General features: G+C 36.9%; 1 protein-coding gene across 2 annotated transcripts in view; it reads left to right on the forward strand.

Moving 5' to 3' along the window:
- The window catches only part of COL9A1 (collagen type IX alpha 1 chain), a 143,559-nt gene that overhangs the window by 111,473 nt on the left and 12,183 nt on the right, over window positions 1–19,903 (forward strand). For both annotated transcript variants that reach the window (XM_079146528.1, XM_079146527.1), the window contains 8 exons: window positions 7,294–7,347; window positions 7,957–8,028; window positions 8,534–8,569; window positions 9,274–9,318; window positions 10,662–10,694; window positions 13,235–13,381; window positions 13,566–13,620; window positions 15,454–15,642. In XM_079146528.1, the coding sequence (XP_079002654.1) occupies window positions 7,294–7,347; window positions 7,957–8,028; window positions 8,534–8,569; window positions 9,274–9,318; window positions 10,662–10,694; window positions 13,235–13,381; window positions 13,566–13,620; window positions 15,454–15,642 (631 nt within the window). The remainder of the gene's footprint in view (window positions 1–7,293; window positions 7,348–7,956; window positions 8,029–8,533; window positions 8,570–9,273; window positions 9,319–10,661; window positions 10,695–13,234; window positions 13,382–13,565; window positions 13,621–15,453; window positions 15,643–19,903) is intronic.

The raw sequence follows: 19,903 nt of genomic DNA on the forward strand, positions 1-19,903 counted from the left end.
TTATAAACTTGTCTATTTTACAGCAGATTCAACAATATATATTTTCTCACTATGTACAATTTAACCCTTATGGAGAGGATGTTTAGAAAATTAAATATCATGCACTTAAATTTGACTTCTAAAAAATGCTCTCTGGCTTTCAGTTATACTTTAATTTCTAGTCTTCTGGACAAAAACAAAAAAACTCCAAGTGAACACAGAAATATTTCTGAATATCATTGTAACTCTTTTAAAGTATTTCTTAAGTATGTCGAGTGAAGATTTTCAAGCTTGAAAATAGTGAATGTTTCCAGTTGTTCTGTAGCATGAGAGTGGGATTTTTCCACTTCTTAAAGATGTTTGTCAACTGACCACTACCAGGTAGTTTCCTGAAGTTTCTCTGTGGCCAAAGAAACCAGCTTCTATTCCTAATTATGCTTCTTGCTCACTCGAGTGTTTTTTTATTTTTCTTGAAGTTTGTGATTTTATAATTACAATACTTTCCACAAATTAACTGTCAAGGCACTGAGGTTATAGCCAGGTCACCTTTCTAAAATAATATAAGATATTATATGACTGGTCCAGGGAGATTGCATAGTGTGGGAACATTAGAACTTTAAGAATGTTTACTATTACATCCACTATTCACCATATTGAGCAGAAAGCTGTGTGTAGTAGAAGAAACATTGACCTAGCCCCCTTGGTATATCAGGACCATGCATTGAACACAAAAAGCCACACACAGTAGAGAGTGCTTAGCTGGTTGCCAAAGGATATATAAAGCAATGAAGAACTGGAAGTAAAGCATCAGATGGGGATCAGGACAGTTGATTTCCTTACTTGAAGTGAGATGGATCAAAAGAAGCTGTGTTATTGTAGGATTTGGGGACTGAATTTCAGGTTTTGATTTTTTAATTTCTGTAAGAGTCTAAGTTCTTCCCATTATTTCCTGTCACTGAGGCTCTTAAGTTTTGGCATTCTTTTTCCATCACATTTCCCTTCTTCAATTTGACCTGCTGACTTTGTCTTCTTCTCAGGATATCTTTTTTAAAAAATTTTTTTCAGATGTTCAGAGACCTTTATTTTATTCATTTATTTATATGTGGTGTTGAGGATCAAACCCAGTGCCTCACACATGCAAAGCAAGCGCACTACCACTGAGCCACAACTCCAGCCCCTTCTCAAGATATCTTATACTCTGCTTTCTACTTCCATTTCCACCCCACTGGCTCAGGTGGTTACCTACTGCTTGGATTATTACAATTGTCTCCTGATTTTATTTCCCATCTCCAGTCTTTCCTCTATTACTAGTGTTTCCTAGCAGGGTACTATTGGTATTTTGGCTGGGTTGGTTCTTTTCTTTAGGACTCCTGTACATTGCAGGGCATCTTGAATCCATGGCCTCCACTCTAGAATACCAGGAGCATCTTTACACTCATTGGAACAAACCAAAGTGCCAAACACAATTCCAAAGGCCCTGGGAAATGATGTTGCCCCAGTCTGTATATACCCACATGTTAGTCTTTCCAAAATACAGGTTCCATCATCCCTTCTTCTTCCTATTTAAAATTTTCAATGGATTTCCACTGACCAGAAGAGAAAGTTTCTTAGTGTCTGTTAACCTCTTAGTTTTAATTCTCACTTCTGTCTTGTTCAGATCCTCTGTCAGGTCAGGTTGGATTCCATGCAAATTTCCAAATACTCTCCATACTTCTCAGCCTCCCTGTTTTCCTTTATGTCAGACTCCACATTTAGATGGCTTTCTTCTCCATTTTCTTGACTCAACATTCCAAGTCCCCTCTTAGATGTAATCTAAATGTTAATTCAATCATGGAAATATCTTCAATTAATGCCTTACTGCCCAGATTGAAGTGATCTCTCCTTACCCTGAACTCTGTAACCCTTTACCACTTTGTACCTCATGCTGGGGTGACAGCAGGAAGGCAGAGGCATGTCTGATTCACCTTTGTGTTTCTTACATCTCTTTACTCAGGGTCTGCCATCAGCTAGAACTCAATAAATGTTTCTTGAAATGAATTGAATCAAAGGTATAATAAATCCTGCTATGCTGCTTTCATTGGTAATAACTGACTTCTCACCTTCTATAAATTTTTCAGAAAAATGTCATGATAAGTTATAAATATTATAGCTCTGGACCAATGTTTTAACACCAAATCTTCTTACTGACAGTACATTTGTTGTCTCATTTTACATCATTAAGCTTAGTTTGGTAGAGAAATTTACATATTTTCTACTATGCCTTACAAGTTTGATGGTTTTTTCCTGCAACTTTTTCAAATCAAGTAGAAGGAAAGAGAACATATTTCTAGTGTTTCCTGGGAGCAAGTCTTTGAAATTAAGTGATACATCCATCAACCTTTGCTAATACACAGCAAAAAATATTATTTAAAAAAATTGGCCCCTCCTGTGATTTCATATGAGCACCCATCTCTGCCACTTAGATCATGCTCTGGCTTTCTTCAACATACTATTCTTAGTTTATATTTGATCTGCGTTTCCTGGCTTAGAGCAGGCAAGTAACCTGGCCTCTGATCCGGTCCTATTTTCCAGCGGTTCTTAGTCCATGCCCATCTATCAGACCTCTCAGAACTTTCCTGTGTTTTGCTGAGTGGATTGTTTGTCTGCTCACATGGTTCTGATTGGGGTGAGCAGTGATCAGCTTTCTGAAGACCATAGGCTCTTAGAGTACAGAAACCTGTTGCATTTCTCTTTAGTCCTTCACCTTGACCCCAACACAACATCCTTAAACACAGAGGTCCCCGTGTAGTATGTCATTGTATGATCTGAGCTTTCAACCCTCCATCTCACCTAAGCCTTGGCAATTTATTTGTGAAGCTGATGTATGTGATGGTTAGAGTTTAGACAGTATGAGGGAATATTTAAACCTATACTAGAAGAGAAATAAAAATTGTTTAATGCTATAAAATTATCATTTTTAAAGTTAACATTTAAGAAATCATTTTTGAAGTTATCTTTGATAACAAATCTGAAAGTTATTATTGTAGTAGGACTAATATGATGTTTCAATGTTAATATGAAAATGGATTTTCAAAAGCAACAGAGTAAAAAAATCATGATTGATCTTCTGGGCTCATCAGCATCCTTTTTGCCAGAGAGAGGCACTTAGTGTATAGAATTGGCTAAGTGTAGTGATTTATAATTTTTCACTTCTAAAATTGGCAAGGTACTAAAGATAGTGTTCATTCTGCATCTAGTTAGCATTTTGGGTAATTCGGCAAATGTGACAGTCATTACAAGTTAGAATGTGATGAAATAAAATACATAATTTTTAGAAATAATTCTGGCAACATAAGTGTAATTAAATTTTCTGAGTTTCCTGTGATCTTTCAAGTGTCTAATAGTTCCATTACAAAAGTAAAGCCTTCAACTTGAATTATTTGTCTTTATTTAGGAAAATGACTTTTACAAAGTAGCATCCAATACTTGTTTATGAAGAAGGTTCCTGCTTTAGTGGTCAGTGATGTTGCCAGACACCAGAGACATAAAGGCTAGAGACATAAAGAGATGTAGAAGATTTGAAAGGCAAAGAACATTTAGTTAAACATTTGGTTAAAAAACATGTTGTTGTGTGATTTCTTTAGCAATTGCCTGGAATAACAACAATAACTAACACTTCTAGAGTGCTGATGATGAGCCAGGCATTATTTAAAATCATTTATGTATCTTATTCAGTCCTCACAAAACTCCTATGAGGCAGATACTGTTTTTATTTCCATTTTATAGACGAGGAAACTTAGGCACAGAGAAGTTAAGTTACTTGCCTGAAATTATCAGCTGATGCATGGCAAAGCCTGTTTTAAACCTGGCAATTGGGGTCACATCCACAACTTCATCTCCTCAGTCTTCATACCTCTGCAGCTCCAGTCATACCTCTGCAGCATGTTTTTTCATTGTGATTTACTTGCCAAATCATGACACGATGTTTGACATTTTTTTAAAATGTAGTATTTATAGAACATTTGTGTTAAGCATTTACCAAAAGTCTAAGTGAAGCTGGTAAAGACAAACAACACAAACCCTAACAGATTCCTGGGTCTTACCCCAGATCCAGAATCAGGAGCAGAGAGGGCCAGGTTACCATAGGGAATGGAGGATGGAGTGCTGGAGGACATCCAGTGCAATGCCTGCTGAAGAACTCAGGGAATCCGTCACAGTTGGGATAGCAGATCTGCATCTTTTGAAAAGCCTTGATTGGTTTCTTAAATAGGATGAATTGGACAGGTGTGCCTGAACTTTTCAGAGATGTATGTGAAAACAGAGCGTCCAAAAGAAACATGGAGTCTTCTGTTATGGTCTCTCTCTCTCTCTCTTTTTTTTTTTTTGCAGTGCTGGGGATTGAACCCAGCACTCTACCGACTGAGCTATCTCCCCATGGTCTCTCATTCTCTCTCTCTCTCTCTCTCTCTCTCTCTCTCTCTCTCTCTCTCTCTCTCTCTCTCTCTCTCTCTCTCTCTCTCTCCTATTGATTTATATTTTGAGACAGGGTCTTGCTCCATTGCCCAAGATGGTCTGACTCTCCTGGGCTCAGGAGATCTTCCTACTTCAGCCTCCTAATACCTGGGACTACAGGTGCTCCACTGCACTAGCTTTCTAATCAGAACTCTTGGTATAGGTCTATAAATAACAGCCACCGTGAAGAATAACCATTTCCCTGCCAGCCTCCAGTGACCTCGCCTGAGAGTGTGATTATCCCCATGGCTGCCAGACTTAAGAGGTTTATCATTTATTTAGCACACTTGTGTTGCCAGGAACATGGCTAATTATTCCTGGTGAAATGTGTTTAGATGAATCCAGGTTTTTAGAGATTACTGTTTATATTTTGACTACTCATCTTCATCTTAGCTTCTTGGTGGACTTCCAGAATTTCAAGAAGGGATTCAGGTTTTTGAAGTACACAGAAATTGGAAGAATGGCCTTCAGAAAATCTTGGCCTAATACTTTGTTCACAACTGTTTGGTCACTGTTGTGAAAATAAACAATACTGTTTTTTCACAGAGAGGTGATATCTATAGAAATATCTACATTTTGATGGGCATGGTGGTGAATGCCTGTAATTCCAACAACTTGGGAGACAGAGGAGGATTGCAAGTTCAAGACCAGCCGTGGCAACTTAGTGTGACCCTGTCTCAAAATAAAAAGGGGTGATAATGTAGCTCAGTGATAGCATGCTCCTGAGTTCAATCCTCAGTTCCTGAACAGAACAAACTGAAAACACCATTTAGAATGGCCAAGGATTTATAAGATGTTAGGAAATAAGAACGAAGAGCCACCTGCTATCTGTGTAGTAGCAGAGGAGCACATGCTCACAATGCCACTGGTCTTTCTCCTGGTCCTCTGTGTAGGGCTTGCGTGGGTACACAAGCTCAGCAAAGCAGGCCATCTATCATGGGGCTCTGAGACATTCCTAAGTATTACCTAAGGCCTTCCATTGACTGGAAAATGCTTAGAAAGTGAAAAACAAGAACTTTCGAAAGGTGGGGAAAATAAGTATCCAACAGAGAAAGTCTTTGTCTTTGGGAAGATAATTGATCCTGCCAAAATAGAAAAAAAGTTTATACAATTGCATAAAGAGTTTATACAATCTTGTATTTTAATTTAGCCTTTCAGATTATGGAAAAGAAGTGCACTAATCATCTTTATTTTGGATAAGATAGCATAATGATTCATTTATTTAGTGACTATTTGATGTTTTGTCAAGAACTAACCTTTCCTCTTGTGCTATTATGATTTTTCCATCAATGATTATTAATTATTTGTAGTTAAAGTCATGTTAACTCAATGACATTTAGGATCCTGATTACAATGGAGTTGAGAAATTATTTTAAAATGTCAAGAGAGCAGATATACTGAAGGAAATCTGTTTTGAATTTTGAATTAAATCTGTTTTTAATTTTAGGCCAAATTAATGGTGTAGAACCCAATCTTTGTAGACAACTAGAAGAATCTATTGTAGTATCTGGTATTCATCTAGATTGACATCCTTCCAGCATCCATCCTCACAGGGTGGATATTGCCTCTGACTTCCAAAAGGCCTATGAGGGTAAAGTGAAAATGTATCATTCAAAAGTCATATACCAGTCAGGTTGTTAATACCAAAATTGTTGAAAGTATTTCAGGACATTTAGTTTAAATTACCTGTAAGTCATATGAAATGACTACTATGAAATTATAGCTTATAGCCACAGACTGTTGTAATTTGGCCAACAGTTCTTAATCCTTTAGGGAAATTGAAAATTCAGTAGGTTTATGGGTCATGACACCTGTTCAATTAAAGATGAATTAATAGCATATGGGTCAGAACAGAATAATCTTATCAGAAGCATTTATAAATATTAAGCATTGAAGTGAAGCTGTCATTTGAAAGAAAGATTAACTCAGAGATTTTTATATACATCATCCAGGAATTGTGATTGTTTATCCAGTAACCTCAATGTTCAATTTAGTTGAACACGTTAGATATAAAACAAGCTTTTACCAGACTGCATAAAAATGTAAGAAGTTTTCAGTAAAAAAGTTGAAGAGTTCATGTGTCTCCTTTTCTCAAATGTTTTGAGATTCAAATAAAAATTTGGAAACTTAGATTTTACATAAAAAAACAAAATTAGCCCACAAATCAAATTAGTGTTGTTTTTAGTTATCTTCATCATGAATCACAACTTTTAAGGTCTGTTTATCTTTGTACCTAATAGAGTAAGAATGAGTAAAAGAAAATTTTATCTCAGAAACTTCATACATTTTTACCATCTGTGTCTTTTTGAAGGTGCAATAATAATTTAAAGGTAAACATCTCTATCTTGTGCTTCCTTTTTGCACTCTTTTGAGGTTAGAGATCATTTGCCAAATGTTGCTTCTTAGACCAGAAAATTTATTCTCTGTTTTAGTTACTGAAGAATTCCAAATGAATATGTATTTAACACCTCAAGAACACACAGTCTAAGTAAAGGGATAAAACATGCATATAATTAGTCAAAATAAATTAGAATGTTATATAGAGGCTGACAATTACTATTTGCCATTTCATGTACCTGAGTCAGATATTTCCAGTGGTCTCAGCCACAGTGAACAGCATAGGGCACCCAATGAAAGATGCACACAGAGGATCATGTAGGTGCTCCGTGTGATAGCCTCTGCCTACAGTTGAAGGATGGGAGAATAGTTTGATGACTTATATTGAAACAAAAGCTTAGGTAAAATGTTATTTTACTTATATGGTAATGAAGTGTTTGATTTTGGTCACGTGCCTAGCTCAAAGAGATGTTTGTGTTTTCGCAGGGCAGTAGAGGGGAAATAGGACCAGTGGGATCCCCAGGCCTACCAGGTAAACTGGTAAGTAATAGTTCCAATATGCAGACATTGATACGCTTTCTACAAAACAGAATACATTTCTAAAAATAAGCAAGGAGAGAAAAACAATTGATAAAAGATCATTTAATCAGTTATATTTTATTTCCATTGTTATGCAAATGTGTGGAAATATAAATGTGGATTTTAAATTATATCTAGGATATCCTCAGAGGGTTTTAATCAGTACAGTCTGAAGTACACATTTTAAAACCAAGAGAGACATGAAGTGCCACCTTTGGCCTCTGGTTGTTCTTGGAATTTGGGATGGCTGTAAGTGAATGCTGTCTTTGACTTCTTGTGCTGCGCTTGTTTACACAGCAAGAGAAGCAGTAGTGCCACTGTGGGGGCTCAGCTGAAAGAGCCCACTGTTGCAAGGAGTGCAAAGGGAATTGAGGACTTCAGATGGGAGGGAGGGAACTGGCCCCTCTTCTCTTGAGAGTGTGGGAGAGAGGCAAACCAGAGGAGCAGAGTTAAACCGACCACAGTCCATCTATTTTAAACATGAGCCAACACACCCAAGGTCATGTTTGACTGGTGAGCTTCCAGCATTGCAGAGACAGTAACTCTGGGGACTTTGTGTTTGTTTTCCAGGGATCTTTTGGTAGCCCTGGCCTCCCTGGCTTGCCTGGGCCCCCTGGACTTCCTGGAATGAAAGGTGACAGGGTAAGATGTCCAACACTACAGAAAGTTCTTTATTTGGAAGGGTAATTTGTACTATTTGGAAAAAGCAAAGCTACTTTTGGCCCAGTGAAGAACTTTCCTAGGATTTGTCATAGAGAGTTATCAAAAAAGGTATGTTAAACTACTGGGAGTTGAGATTAAGAAGCAAAACAGAATAACTTATCAAAAGGGAAGAAAAGGTCTGAGAAAAGTAAAAATTTCAGTTGCAGTTATGCATTATATTTAGTTCTAAATTTATATTCCTGTTAGTGTATTGTATGTGGATGTGATCCTACAATGTCCCAAGTTACCAGAGGTTCTTAGGACAATTGGCAGCCTCTGTAGGTCTTCCCTCATTCTTGTTAGGAGGTGAGGAGTGGGGAAGTTCTCTCCCATCACATTATCCACACTGGTGCTTATCCTTCAGCCCAATATGCAGAGTTGGTTCATTTGAAATTACATAAAGAGTTCAAAATATTTAAAAAGTACTATATTTTCTTCATCACAGGGTGTATTTGGTGAACAGGGTCCAAAGGGTGAACAGGTAAGTTGTAGTATTTGATTAGTATGAAATGCAGTGTCTAGTATGTGCCATGTCACAACCAGGAGGGACTGGCTTGCTTATGGATGTGATTAAAACAATGGAGACTTGCAGTTTTTCTTGGTGTGCTTTATAGTGAATGAAACCTAGAGTTGAGCTGCATGAGTAGAACTATCTCTTTCAATATGCTCGAGCTAATGACAGTTCTACCTCCTAGACTATGCACTTTTCCTCCTTTGGAGAGAGTGGCCTTGTCTCTGGCTCACCAAGTTGAGTTACTTATGTCTGAGGGAGACTTCCATGGGCACATCATAATGTTTTAAGTTTTTCTTGATCAAGACCTTAGCAAATAGTCTATGCATGAATTATGCTTCGTGTTTTCCTTGGGTTCCTTTGTCTTTTCTAAGAGCCCTTTTTTCAAGGGTTACTGAATTTCAAAATTTCAGGATATGGTCGTGAATTTAATTAAATTAACTGAATTAAATTCAATAAATAGTTGAAACTCAAATCTCAACTTCTGGTTTTTCTCTAGCCTATTTTTTTGGTTTGAACCAGCCAGCTAGATTGGAAAACCACTGACAGCTTTTTGTACTGCTGCATCATCCTGGGAGAATCTGGGCATGTGTGAATGCTTATCAGTGTTGACTGGTTAAAGTTGACCCATGAGGCTAAGAATTTAAAATGTGACCTCTTATCTTAATTTATAGGGTGCTTCTGGTGAAGAAGGTGAAGCAGGAGGAAGGGGTGACCTTGTAAGATTTTTTTTTTTTCTCTTCTGGTTAATGGTGAAACTTTACAGATTTTGAGCTGTACTGGAAATGTGTATTTTTTTCTTTTTTTCTGACACTGTTTTATCCTTACCACCTTCTTAAAAAGCTAAGATGTTTCTTTTCTAAGTTAAAAGGCTCTCAAGATTATAGCCAATATGAAATAAAGCAGAGAGGACACATCCCACAATTGATAAATCTGACTTTAAACTTTTGGAAAATTCCCCTATCGATAGGGAATTTTCTTGTGGTTTTGTATCTACATGTTCAAGGTGATTCTTATAGGACTATGTAAGAGTCTATGAATGGTACGATCATGGAAATAATATTGACATTTATTATAGTTAGGAATTTGAGGTTTACAAATGTTACCAAGGGTACTCTTTCTACTCTGAAACCCTCCAAAGAAGTGACCTCCATCTGTAAAGATTGACACTGCTAAATTTCCAGAAAAGCAGTAAGATAGAGAACAAGTTATCTTTGCTGCTAGAACTGCTTAGTCTGCTGACTCATCATTATAGTTTTGACACAAACTAACATGACTTAGTATGGAAACCTATGTTTTGGTCCTTTGGAGTCAAGATGGTATATTTCTCATGGAATAGAGTTAGAGAGCTTTTAGTACAGCACAAAGTTCTGGTAATGTTGCTTTATTCAGATTTTCAGGATTTAGAATAAATGTAAATGTAACATCTGATTTGGGCGAAGCTTTCTAATTGTCAAGTAAATTCATAGTAGAATTCTACTTGATTTTCTTTTGTGGTTGTTCATTTTTATGGACTAAGGACTTTTAAAATAATTCTGTTTATATTGGATATGGCCTGGTGTGCTAACACTTGAGCTGAACTCATATCTAGAATTATTTATGGGAGATTTTCATTTTTTTTAAAACCTATAAGCTTTCATATTTTATCTGTAGACTTCTGGGGTTGAAAATTTTGTTTGAATTACAAAAAATGAAGCTTTAATAGACAGGTTTAAGTGTCTATTGTGTTTTAAAACAGATTTATCTTTGGACCTACACATTTTAATTTTTGATGAGTAGCATTTTAGATCTGGATGGAACCTTGGAGAACTCCGATTCAACCCTGTTATTTAACAGATCATTTAGCCAAAGTCTGAGAGGTTACTTTGCTCACATGGTGTCACAGTTAAATAGCATAACTGGGACTAGAATACAATATTGAGTCTAATATTTTTCTGCAGTGCCAGGGTTAATCTGTTCATGGTTTTCTATATTTCATCAGCACAATAGACTTTTTAATGTTTTTAGGAAACAATCAAATGTGAATATATTGTTCTAATATAATTTTGTTTTATTGATTTAGGGAGATATAGGATTACCAGGCCCAAAGGGATCTGTAAGTATAATGAATAACAATGGTATAAAAAATTAAAAATATCAATAAAGCTATAAAATGTAATGCTCTGCTTTATGAAATCATTCTACAAAGTTCATAAAGAACTTTCCTTCAAGGAAATAAATGTCTAAATTTATTCTTTAGGTAATGGAGTAATCCAATAGAAAAAATAAACAACCATGTAAATGGATCTACCTTTTGAACTAGTCATTCTAAAGGAAAATTTTTTCACATTATAAATGGGTCAATGAATGTTCCATGATAATACTGTAATTTCCTCCCCAAACGTGTCATTTTTAAAGCACTAACTTGTGTTTTGTGGTGACGAGAGAATAATTGAATTTCATTGGCAGTTATATTACTGCAAAATATTTCAGCAATTTTCTTAATCTCCTGCATGTTCTAGCTGAGGAAGTAATATAGAGGCATAACACATAATATAATAGGAAATTATTAAAACTAGAAAATGATCTTATGTTCAATTTTGTCATATTACAGAGACTAATGTTCTCAGAGATTAGATGTGTTTAGAATTATAGATCTAATTAGAAGAAACCTGAAGTGTTTTGCTAATTTAAGAGGAATACACATTTAGTACCATCAGAAACTGATGGTATAAAGAGAAAACATAAAGCTAGGATTTCAATCTCAAATGCACTACCACCAACTTCTAGTTAACTTCCAAGTCCTTCCTATTTCTGAAATATTCCCTACTCCTCTGCATCCATCCAACAAATTATCCTCATGGCAGCCAATGTAATCTAGATAAAATGGCAAAACCTGTTATGTCACCCTTTTTTTTGCTTAAAACCCTTCAAGAATAACATTTTATAGAATAAAATCATTGTTTAGCATGGTATATGAAGCCTTTGAGGAAGTGTTCTTTGCTTCTCTAATCTCATCTTGAACATTTGTGAAATTCATCCATTTTAGTTTCACAAAAAAAGTGAATTAATTTAGTTGTTTTAAAAAGTAGTTATTGTAGACAAGGATTCTTTTAAATCCATTTAATGGTCTGCTCTCAGGAACAAAGCCAAAGTTGTACTGTTCTACTTCATTGTACTGTTCTTCGACTGAGGAATTATTTCCCAAAGATCCAGGGCCCTTATGATATCTTGGGCATGTTGACCCTTAATCTTTTCATCCAAAATTCCCTTATTCTAGCAATATTTCAACCATTGCCTGAAAAGAGTACGCTTTGATTTGATCTCTTTATTTTCTGACAGTTCTTTAGTTCATTTGACTTCTCTTTGGGTTGTTTTAGAAGTTGTTATAGTTTTGCACTTGAGCACCTGACAATCTGACAATTCCGCAGTCTTTCATAGTATATATTTAGCTCTGCTTATTGACACTGTCTTTCAGGAAGTCTTTTAAGCCGTAATTTCTTTATAGAAGCAATCTTGGCAAGTTGGCTTAGATGAATATCAATTTTTTTGCACGAAGTTGGAAAAAGCACACTTGCCAGGCTTTATTTGGATACCTAGTGAAAGCATTGCTTCATTACCTTCTTCCCCTGGGTTTAAAATATTTGAATATTTGAAAGAGTTAGCTCTTCCTAGATAAATGCATATGAAAAAACACAGGATGGAGTTGCTTCACATCCTGAACACTAGCTGCCTCCTGTCCTTTTATCTTCTCATTCTTATTTCCAACAACAGTATGTTATAGCTACTCTGCCACAAATTCCACCAGGAGAATTGGACAAATTTTAGTTTCACAAAAAAGTGAGTTAATTTAGTCTTTTTAAAAAGCAGTTATTGTAGACAAGGATTCTTTCAAATGCATTTAGTGATCTGTTCTCAGGAGCAAAGCCAAAGTTGTGAATGTTTTTGTTGTGAGGAAATAAGGGGTTTAAGTTCTTTAATATTTAGATTTCAATTTTCTTTGAAAAAACTGTCAACTTGCTTTTTTTAGCCCAGTATTTTAAGTATAGCATTTTAAGTGCATTGAGTTCCTGGATATACCTAGTATCTTCAGATTAGCCAAAAAAATGTTATAAAGGCTGAATAACATGTATTCTTGAAAATATCTTTATCTTTATGTTGACACCCAAATAGCATATCTTGTGGGAACTCAGTGAGGTTTCTTGTGACGAGGAATGCTAATAGGCATTATTAAAAACTAACTTGCAGAGGCTGGGGGTGTGTGTATCTTAGTGTGGAGCACATGCTTAGCATGTATAAGGCCTTAGGGTCTATCCCCAGCTCCAAAACAAAATTAAAAACAAAAACAAAAAAAACCTCAAACACAAGTGACTTGCTCTTAGGAGGTGACTTGAGGTATGAAGAATGGTCTTTATAATCTAGTATTCCAATGAAGGTTTTGGAATAATAAGTAATAGATTTTTAATAGTTTACTTGAATTGAGATTCTCAGAGACTGGTGAGTTGGTAGTGGTAATATGTGTCTGCAACTTGTGCTAACTTCTTACAGGGGACCTCTTAGGAGATAAAATGTAGGGAAACCCCAAATTTCATTAATAGTAAGCAGGCACAGTCCTTGTGTCTAGCCCTGGTTTTATAGTTTACTATTTTGTTTCAGATGGGTAACCCTGGGGAGCCTGGCTTGAGAGGGCCTGAAGGAAGTCGGGGGCTTCCTGGAGCAGAAGGACCAAGAGGACCTCCTGGACCACGGGGTGTGCAGGGAGAACAGGGTGCCACGGGACTGCCTGGTATCCAGGGCCCTCCGGTGAGTGTCCCTTTAGAAGCTCCATCCCATAGCACTGGGGCTAGACTAGATCTCAGCTACTTAGCTGCAAGTTCTCCTATAAATTCAGCCACCTGGTTCCTGGCAGAGTCTGTCAGTTTACAATTTAACAGTGTTCTCTTTATGGTTCCACGGATAAACTGCCTTTTTTTCTTTCCTGTCCCAGGGTAGAGCACCGACAGATCAGCACATTAAGCAGGTTTGCATGAGAGTCATGCAAGGTAAATAAATCACAATGGTTAAACTTTTTCCACCATAAACTCTTGCTTCTTGAGATTTTATTCTTGTAGGTGTGCAAATAACAGTGGCTTTTTGTGTACTTTAAGGGTGGGAGATTTTGAGTAACATTAATGGCAATTTCTTTTTATTCAGTTGTTGCTATCCACACAGCTTATATCCTCACAGTAAAATATTACTTTCGTGTTAGCCTGCTTTCTTTTTCTTTTCTCTTCTTCCTTCTTCCCCAACCCCAGGGGGTAGAGATAATTTACAAGAAAGTACACACACACAGAATTTTCTTTTGAACACAAATTCTCAGGTGTCTCTCCTTAAGATCCTACCACTTAGTATGTTTCTTGGAGTGCCTAGGAGCTCTCTAAATAATTTGAGAACTAAATGCCAGGTTCTAAGCCTGTAAGGAGCCTAAGGACATTATTTCTACTTATGTAAAATATATGTAAAGAAGCAATGACCAGCATTTTTCCAAAATGACAATATATTAATAACATTTGTTAATCTTACTCTGCATTTACCTATAGCTGTGGCAATGGCTGTTTGTTATCAAACCATACAGAAAAGGAAGATGCACAAAATTATCTTGACCCTGAGGAGATCCTGTAACATTTGAGCCTTCTAACAAAATTATCTTATTCTGTGCTGAAGAAATTCTTTTCTTTCGTATGCTCACTAGACAGTCTAGTGTGTCTCATGAACTTGCAGAGTTTTCCAGAATCAAATGGGAAAGAAATGAAGACTTCTGTTTTTAAAATATTTTTTTTTTGTAGATGGACCTTTATGTAGATGATCTTTATTTTATTTTTTTATTTTTATATGGTGCTGAAGATTGAACCCAGTGCCTCACATGTGCTAGGCAAGTGCGCTACCATTGAGTCACAACCCCAGCCCAGAAATGAACACTTCTATATTTGAAAACAACATAGGTCTCTTCATTGCAGAATTTTATCTTGAAAGTTTATTTCAGTTTTAAACATTACATGTCAAGAAAATTATGATTTTTTGCTTACTTGAATAAAACAAATTTAGAATATTCACATTTAAAGAATTTTAAAATGTGGGCCAGAAAATTGGTTCCAATTCATATTCTCCTTAGAATCCTAAAGCTTTAAGAAATATTATACTAGCACATTTCCTTTAGAGCATTTTAATGGGGAGATTTTCTTGTATTCCATGGATTTAGTGGGTGATTCTGAATCTATTTAATGGTTACTGAGAAAGCCCACACAGTTATTAATTTTTAAGACAGACTGTGACCATTCCCAAGAAAAAGGTTATATTTTAATGATTGTTGTCTATTCTAAGCATGAAGAAAAAAATGGAGGGGAAGAATTTATAAGAAACTATGAATCCTCATGATATTTCAGCTTATGTAATATCTTCAAACCAAAATGGCTTTTAGTTTTTGACAGTAGGTCCCAAATGGTGTCTGAATACTAATTTTGGACAATGCCCTTGGCTTTTAAAAAGCTTCTGGACATGACTTCCACCCATGTTAAGAAACCCATTGTTCTTCCCATCCTGGGTTTTCAGATACCCAGCTAGGATTCAAGTGACACACTCATCTTTGCAGAGCAGCACTGGTCCCAAAGCCCCGCACTTCAAACTCCTCGCCCTTGTCTCAAAACAGCAGAACCAAATGTATCAGGAGAGCCGAACACAGCAGACCAGCAAAACTTCCTGGCAGAAAGCCCATGGAAAAAGTCTTCCAAGTTTTGGTGACACATTTAGAAAAACAAGGCACTTGGAATACCTCTCTTTTCATTTGAATCACTTTCATGTTTCTGACTTTTCTGGGTTATTCTGTTTATTATCTTCAGAGCATTTTGCTGAGATGGCTGCTAGTCTCAAGCGTCCAGACTCTGGTGCCGCCGGTCTCCCTGGGAGACCTGGCCCTCCTGGCCCCCCTGGCCCCCCTGGAGAGAATGGTTTCCCTGGTCAGATGGGAATTCGTGGCCTCCCTGGCATTAAGGGTCCCCCTGGTGCTCTTGGTTTGAGGGGACCTAAAGGTAAGTTGTTTTGCCCAGGTGGAATCTGGGAACACACATGATCTTTTTTCAGTTGTACAGTGTATGTCCAAGCTCAAGGAAGTCCTGCTTTGCCAATGTCTGATGAGTTAAGATGTATAGTATTCTCTTTTACAATGATGATGGTAAAGATTTGAAAACTCTTATTTTCTTTTGATGCTGCTGTACCACAACAGTAAACTAAATACTACAATTAAGCTTCCCTGACTTTTAGTACTGATCTTGCTCAATCAAGATTAAAGCAATCTTGTGCTTTAATCACAGTTAGTTAAAAAACAAACCTAAAGTCATTGTAGAGCTCTTCTAAAATGGCAAGCATCTTACAATGCATGTATCTGTTACTTAAACTAACAATATTTGCTAGCAGGACGTACGAAAAATTACCTAATGAATTAGAGCTGCCTTCCTCTTCAAAAGTGACATTGGATATTTACTTTTGATATTCCTCTCTGGATCAAACTTTATTCTTTAATATATTTGTTTCTTCCCTTTTATTTAAAACAAACAAAATCCTTGCATCCAGTATTTTGCAGAAAACCCACAGGTTTGTGAGCATGTAAGATATTCTGCAGGACTGGCAGAAAGATTGGTTGCTTCAGATGGCATTTGCTAGTTGAGGTGTTGAGTTAGTGACAGCTCACTGGGGAACTTTAGGAAAACATGACATCAGAAACAAGAGAGGCACTTTTAAAAAAAAGAATTAATACTGTGGTACTCCAATTAGGGCTAAATATTATGGTGTGAGTGGTCAGAGGGCAAGGAAGCTGCCTTTTTGGATCTGTAAATGAATTGCTTGATGCAGTTGGCTAACTACACCCTCAGCTGGAACAATTTATTTAATTACTTTTTTTGGCATGTGCAGCACTGCATGTTTAAAAATGAGCTTTAATTGGGGCCTCTTGTAAGACTGGTACAATTTTAAAGCTTTCAGAGGTTGTACACATCACATAGAGAGAGCTGAGGGTAGAGCCCATTTTAAAGAGAACTGGGCATTTTCTCTGACAGAATCACATACCTCTTTATCTTTGCCTTGCTTTTAGCTACTAGTTCGGCAACCTATGCCTTGGTGATTTCTATGAATGGTCCCTGAAGACCATTTCCAGGAAACTCCATTGCCTTGGGTGGGTTGTTGGCTTAGTTGGACCTGTTGTACCATAACCTGTGGATAATGGATAATGACAGCCTTTACTGAGTCTCTTTGTTTTTATTTAGTTTATTTTTATTAATGTAGCTTTTTTTGGTTTCTTTTTTTTTTTTTTTTTTTTTTGAGATGGGGTCTTGCTATGTATTCAGGCTGGTCTCAAACTTATAGGCTCAAATGATCCTCTTGCCTCAGCCTCCCAAGTAGCTGGGATTACAAGCATATACCACCACTCCTGGCTATCGCGAGTCTCTTTAAGAGTAAAGGTTCTGAGAGATGCCTGCAGCGTCAGCATCAGCAGGGACTTTGTTAGGATCATCAAATCTCTGCATCACCCCAGACCTACAGGATCAGAAACTCTGGGGGTGGGGCCTAGCATTCTGGTTTGACAAGCCCTCAGGTGATTCTGATCTGGCTAAGCAAATGGGTGTGGAAAAATCAGTTACCCATTTTCCTACTGAAAGGGATCACCTTGATAGGTCTACAGAAATCACAGCCAGTTTTCTTTGGCTAAAAGTAATTCTCCACTTTTGCAGCAGAGATTACTGTGAGCTAGTAACAGAATTCCCCTTTCAGAAATGAAAATGTCCATGTCACTTACTATGCTAGGAGACGCTGTCAACAGCTGCTTTTCTCAGCCTGGACTGCATATTGGAATCACCAGAGGAACTGTAAAAACTACTCATGCCTGGTCCTATTTCCAGAGATTCTGATTTAATTGGTCTGGGCACTGGGACTTTAAAATATTCCCCAGGTGATTTTAATGTGCAGCCAGGATCCTGAGAACCACTGAAAACACAGGTGAATTGTTTGGGAAGCTGTCTGGAAGGTCTCAGCCATGTTGAATTGTGGCAAGGCAGGACTGGTTTGACTAACAAAAGAGTCTCATTTGAAAGGAAGCAAAGCATATTTCTATGTTTGGAACCTGAAAAATGTCTCTAAGCACTCAATTCATTCATCAGGTATAACAGGATCTTGCAAGGTATTTGCCCCTAATTTTTTTAGTATTCTTGAAAATAATTTGAATTGATATAATCCTTTTTTCTAAGGAACTTTTTCTCCCCCTAGTCATCCATTCCTTTCTTGTCACTGGATTGATTTAAAGCAATACCTTCATTTAGTTTTATTTTGAAATTTGGGGTGGAGCAGGGAGGGGCAATCATATGTATATATATATGTATATGTATGTATGTATTAATCAGCACATATATTTGGAAATATACAATTATAAGTAACTGGACTTAGCCATTCTTGTCCCATCACATACATGAAAATATAGAAAACATATAGTGTGTGTGTGTGTCTGTGTGTGTGTATGTGTGTTTACTACCCAAAGGTTTGCAGCATAAATTTCCCCCAAGAAAAAAAATTCCACCATTTTTAAAAAATTAAAAATTTTAGCCAATTAGATTATTTCAGTATTGCCTTTTGCCTCCCCCCACCCCCAATTAGTGAAGAAGGGATGGTAAAAGTCTTGTTCTATCATACAGTCACTTTGAGTCTTTTCCTAGAGAAATTGTTACATAAATAACAAACTAGTCATATTATTAATGCTTTTATAACAATTCAGGCTATGTCTTAGTTTGTTCTGCCAAAATCCTCTGGAAGACAAGTGGAATGTTTATTATAGGAGCTTACAGAAATATGCCTCAAATCATTGTCAAAGTTTGGATCAGGTGTGTAATTTTCCTTTGTTTTCCACTGACATGTTTTATATAATATTACACAAACATGTAGGGCTAAGGCCCATGCCTGATGTTGTAAGGCCCCCAAAAAGGAAACCCCAACTCTGTCCCATGGATGGACGGCAACCCCAATCAACCGCAGGAGGTGTCACTTGATGCAAACCGCAAGAGGTGTTTATTCCAGCGCGCTGGGACCCAACTCAAGGAGTCGAGTCCCTAGCAGAAAATCTTGCAGGTTTATAAAGGCAGAGACCACACATCAGGAGGGGTCGCACATGAAAGGGAAAAGGGGGACAAAGCTGCTGGGAAATTTCAAAGGGGGTCCGGGTTTGCTGATAACATACAACATGTTTTACTATGTTTTACAACAGGGTGTAGATTCTGGTCAATAGTTTCTGGTAATCCTACTGTTTGAGCACTATCTAGCTATCTGGCTCAATTTACTCTTTTACTCTCTGTTTGGGGCTGTTTCTTGGAACAACTTTAGGGGCTTTGTTCCCATTACTGGGAGGGTGACCTTAGGGAGTTGAGACAATGGGAGGGAGACCTTAGGGAGTTGAGATAACTGGGAGGGTGACCTTAGGGAGTTAAGATAAAACAGCTTAAAAAAATGTCCATTCTTTCAATGTATATTTTATATGTGTACCTGAGCAGGATAAGTGTCCTCAAACTGGCCTATGTTAGCTTTGCTTGGTATTATATTAATCCTTCATGCAATAAATATTAGTTTTAAACATTCACAGTTTGGATTAGTTTTAAGTCCCTTTGAGTAAGGCTGATCATTTTTAGATATTTTAGTGTGACGCAAACAGATGTGTCATTATGTAAATGAAGGTTCAAGAAAACACAAGTGACTAACACCATTTTTTTTAGTATTAATCTGTTCACAGAACACAGAGATAGAGCATCAATTATAGCTTGCCAGTAAATGAAATAAATAGCAATGAGAATTTTCACTCTGTTCATGATAAGCAATTTTTCTGCTCAAAGTGTATTTTCCTTCACACCTGTTCTAAATCTTTTTTTCAAAGCTCTTTATGTGACTGAGTAGGCTAATAAAGGTGGACCTTTAGTTCCCTGAACCAGTTTTTTTACATCTCAAAGGAAAACATCAGGTTTGAAGAAGATGTTGAACCCTTGCCGATAGTACCACCCAGGTTCTATCACCTGCGTGATGTGGTTTGCTGTGGAGCAGCAGTTGACAGTTGAGCTAACTTTCTTTTCTTTCTTTTTTTTTTTTTTTAATTATTTTTTATTTTTACAGACTGTTTTGATTCATTGTACAAAAATGGGGTACATCTTTTCATTTCTATGGTTGTGCATGATGTAGATTCATACCATTCGTGTAATCATATATGTACTTGGGTATGTACTTGGGGTAATGATGTTTGTCTCATTCCACCATTTTTCATACCCA

Source organism: Sciurus vulgaris (assembly GCF_902686455.1).
Source record: "Sciurus vulgaris genome assembly, chromosome: 7".
Taxonomy (NCBI): domain Eukaryota; kingdom Metazoa; phylum Chordata; class Mammalia; order Rodentia; family Sciuridae; genus Sciurus; species Sciurus vulgaris.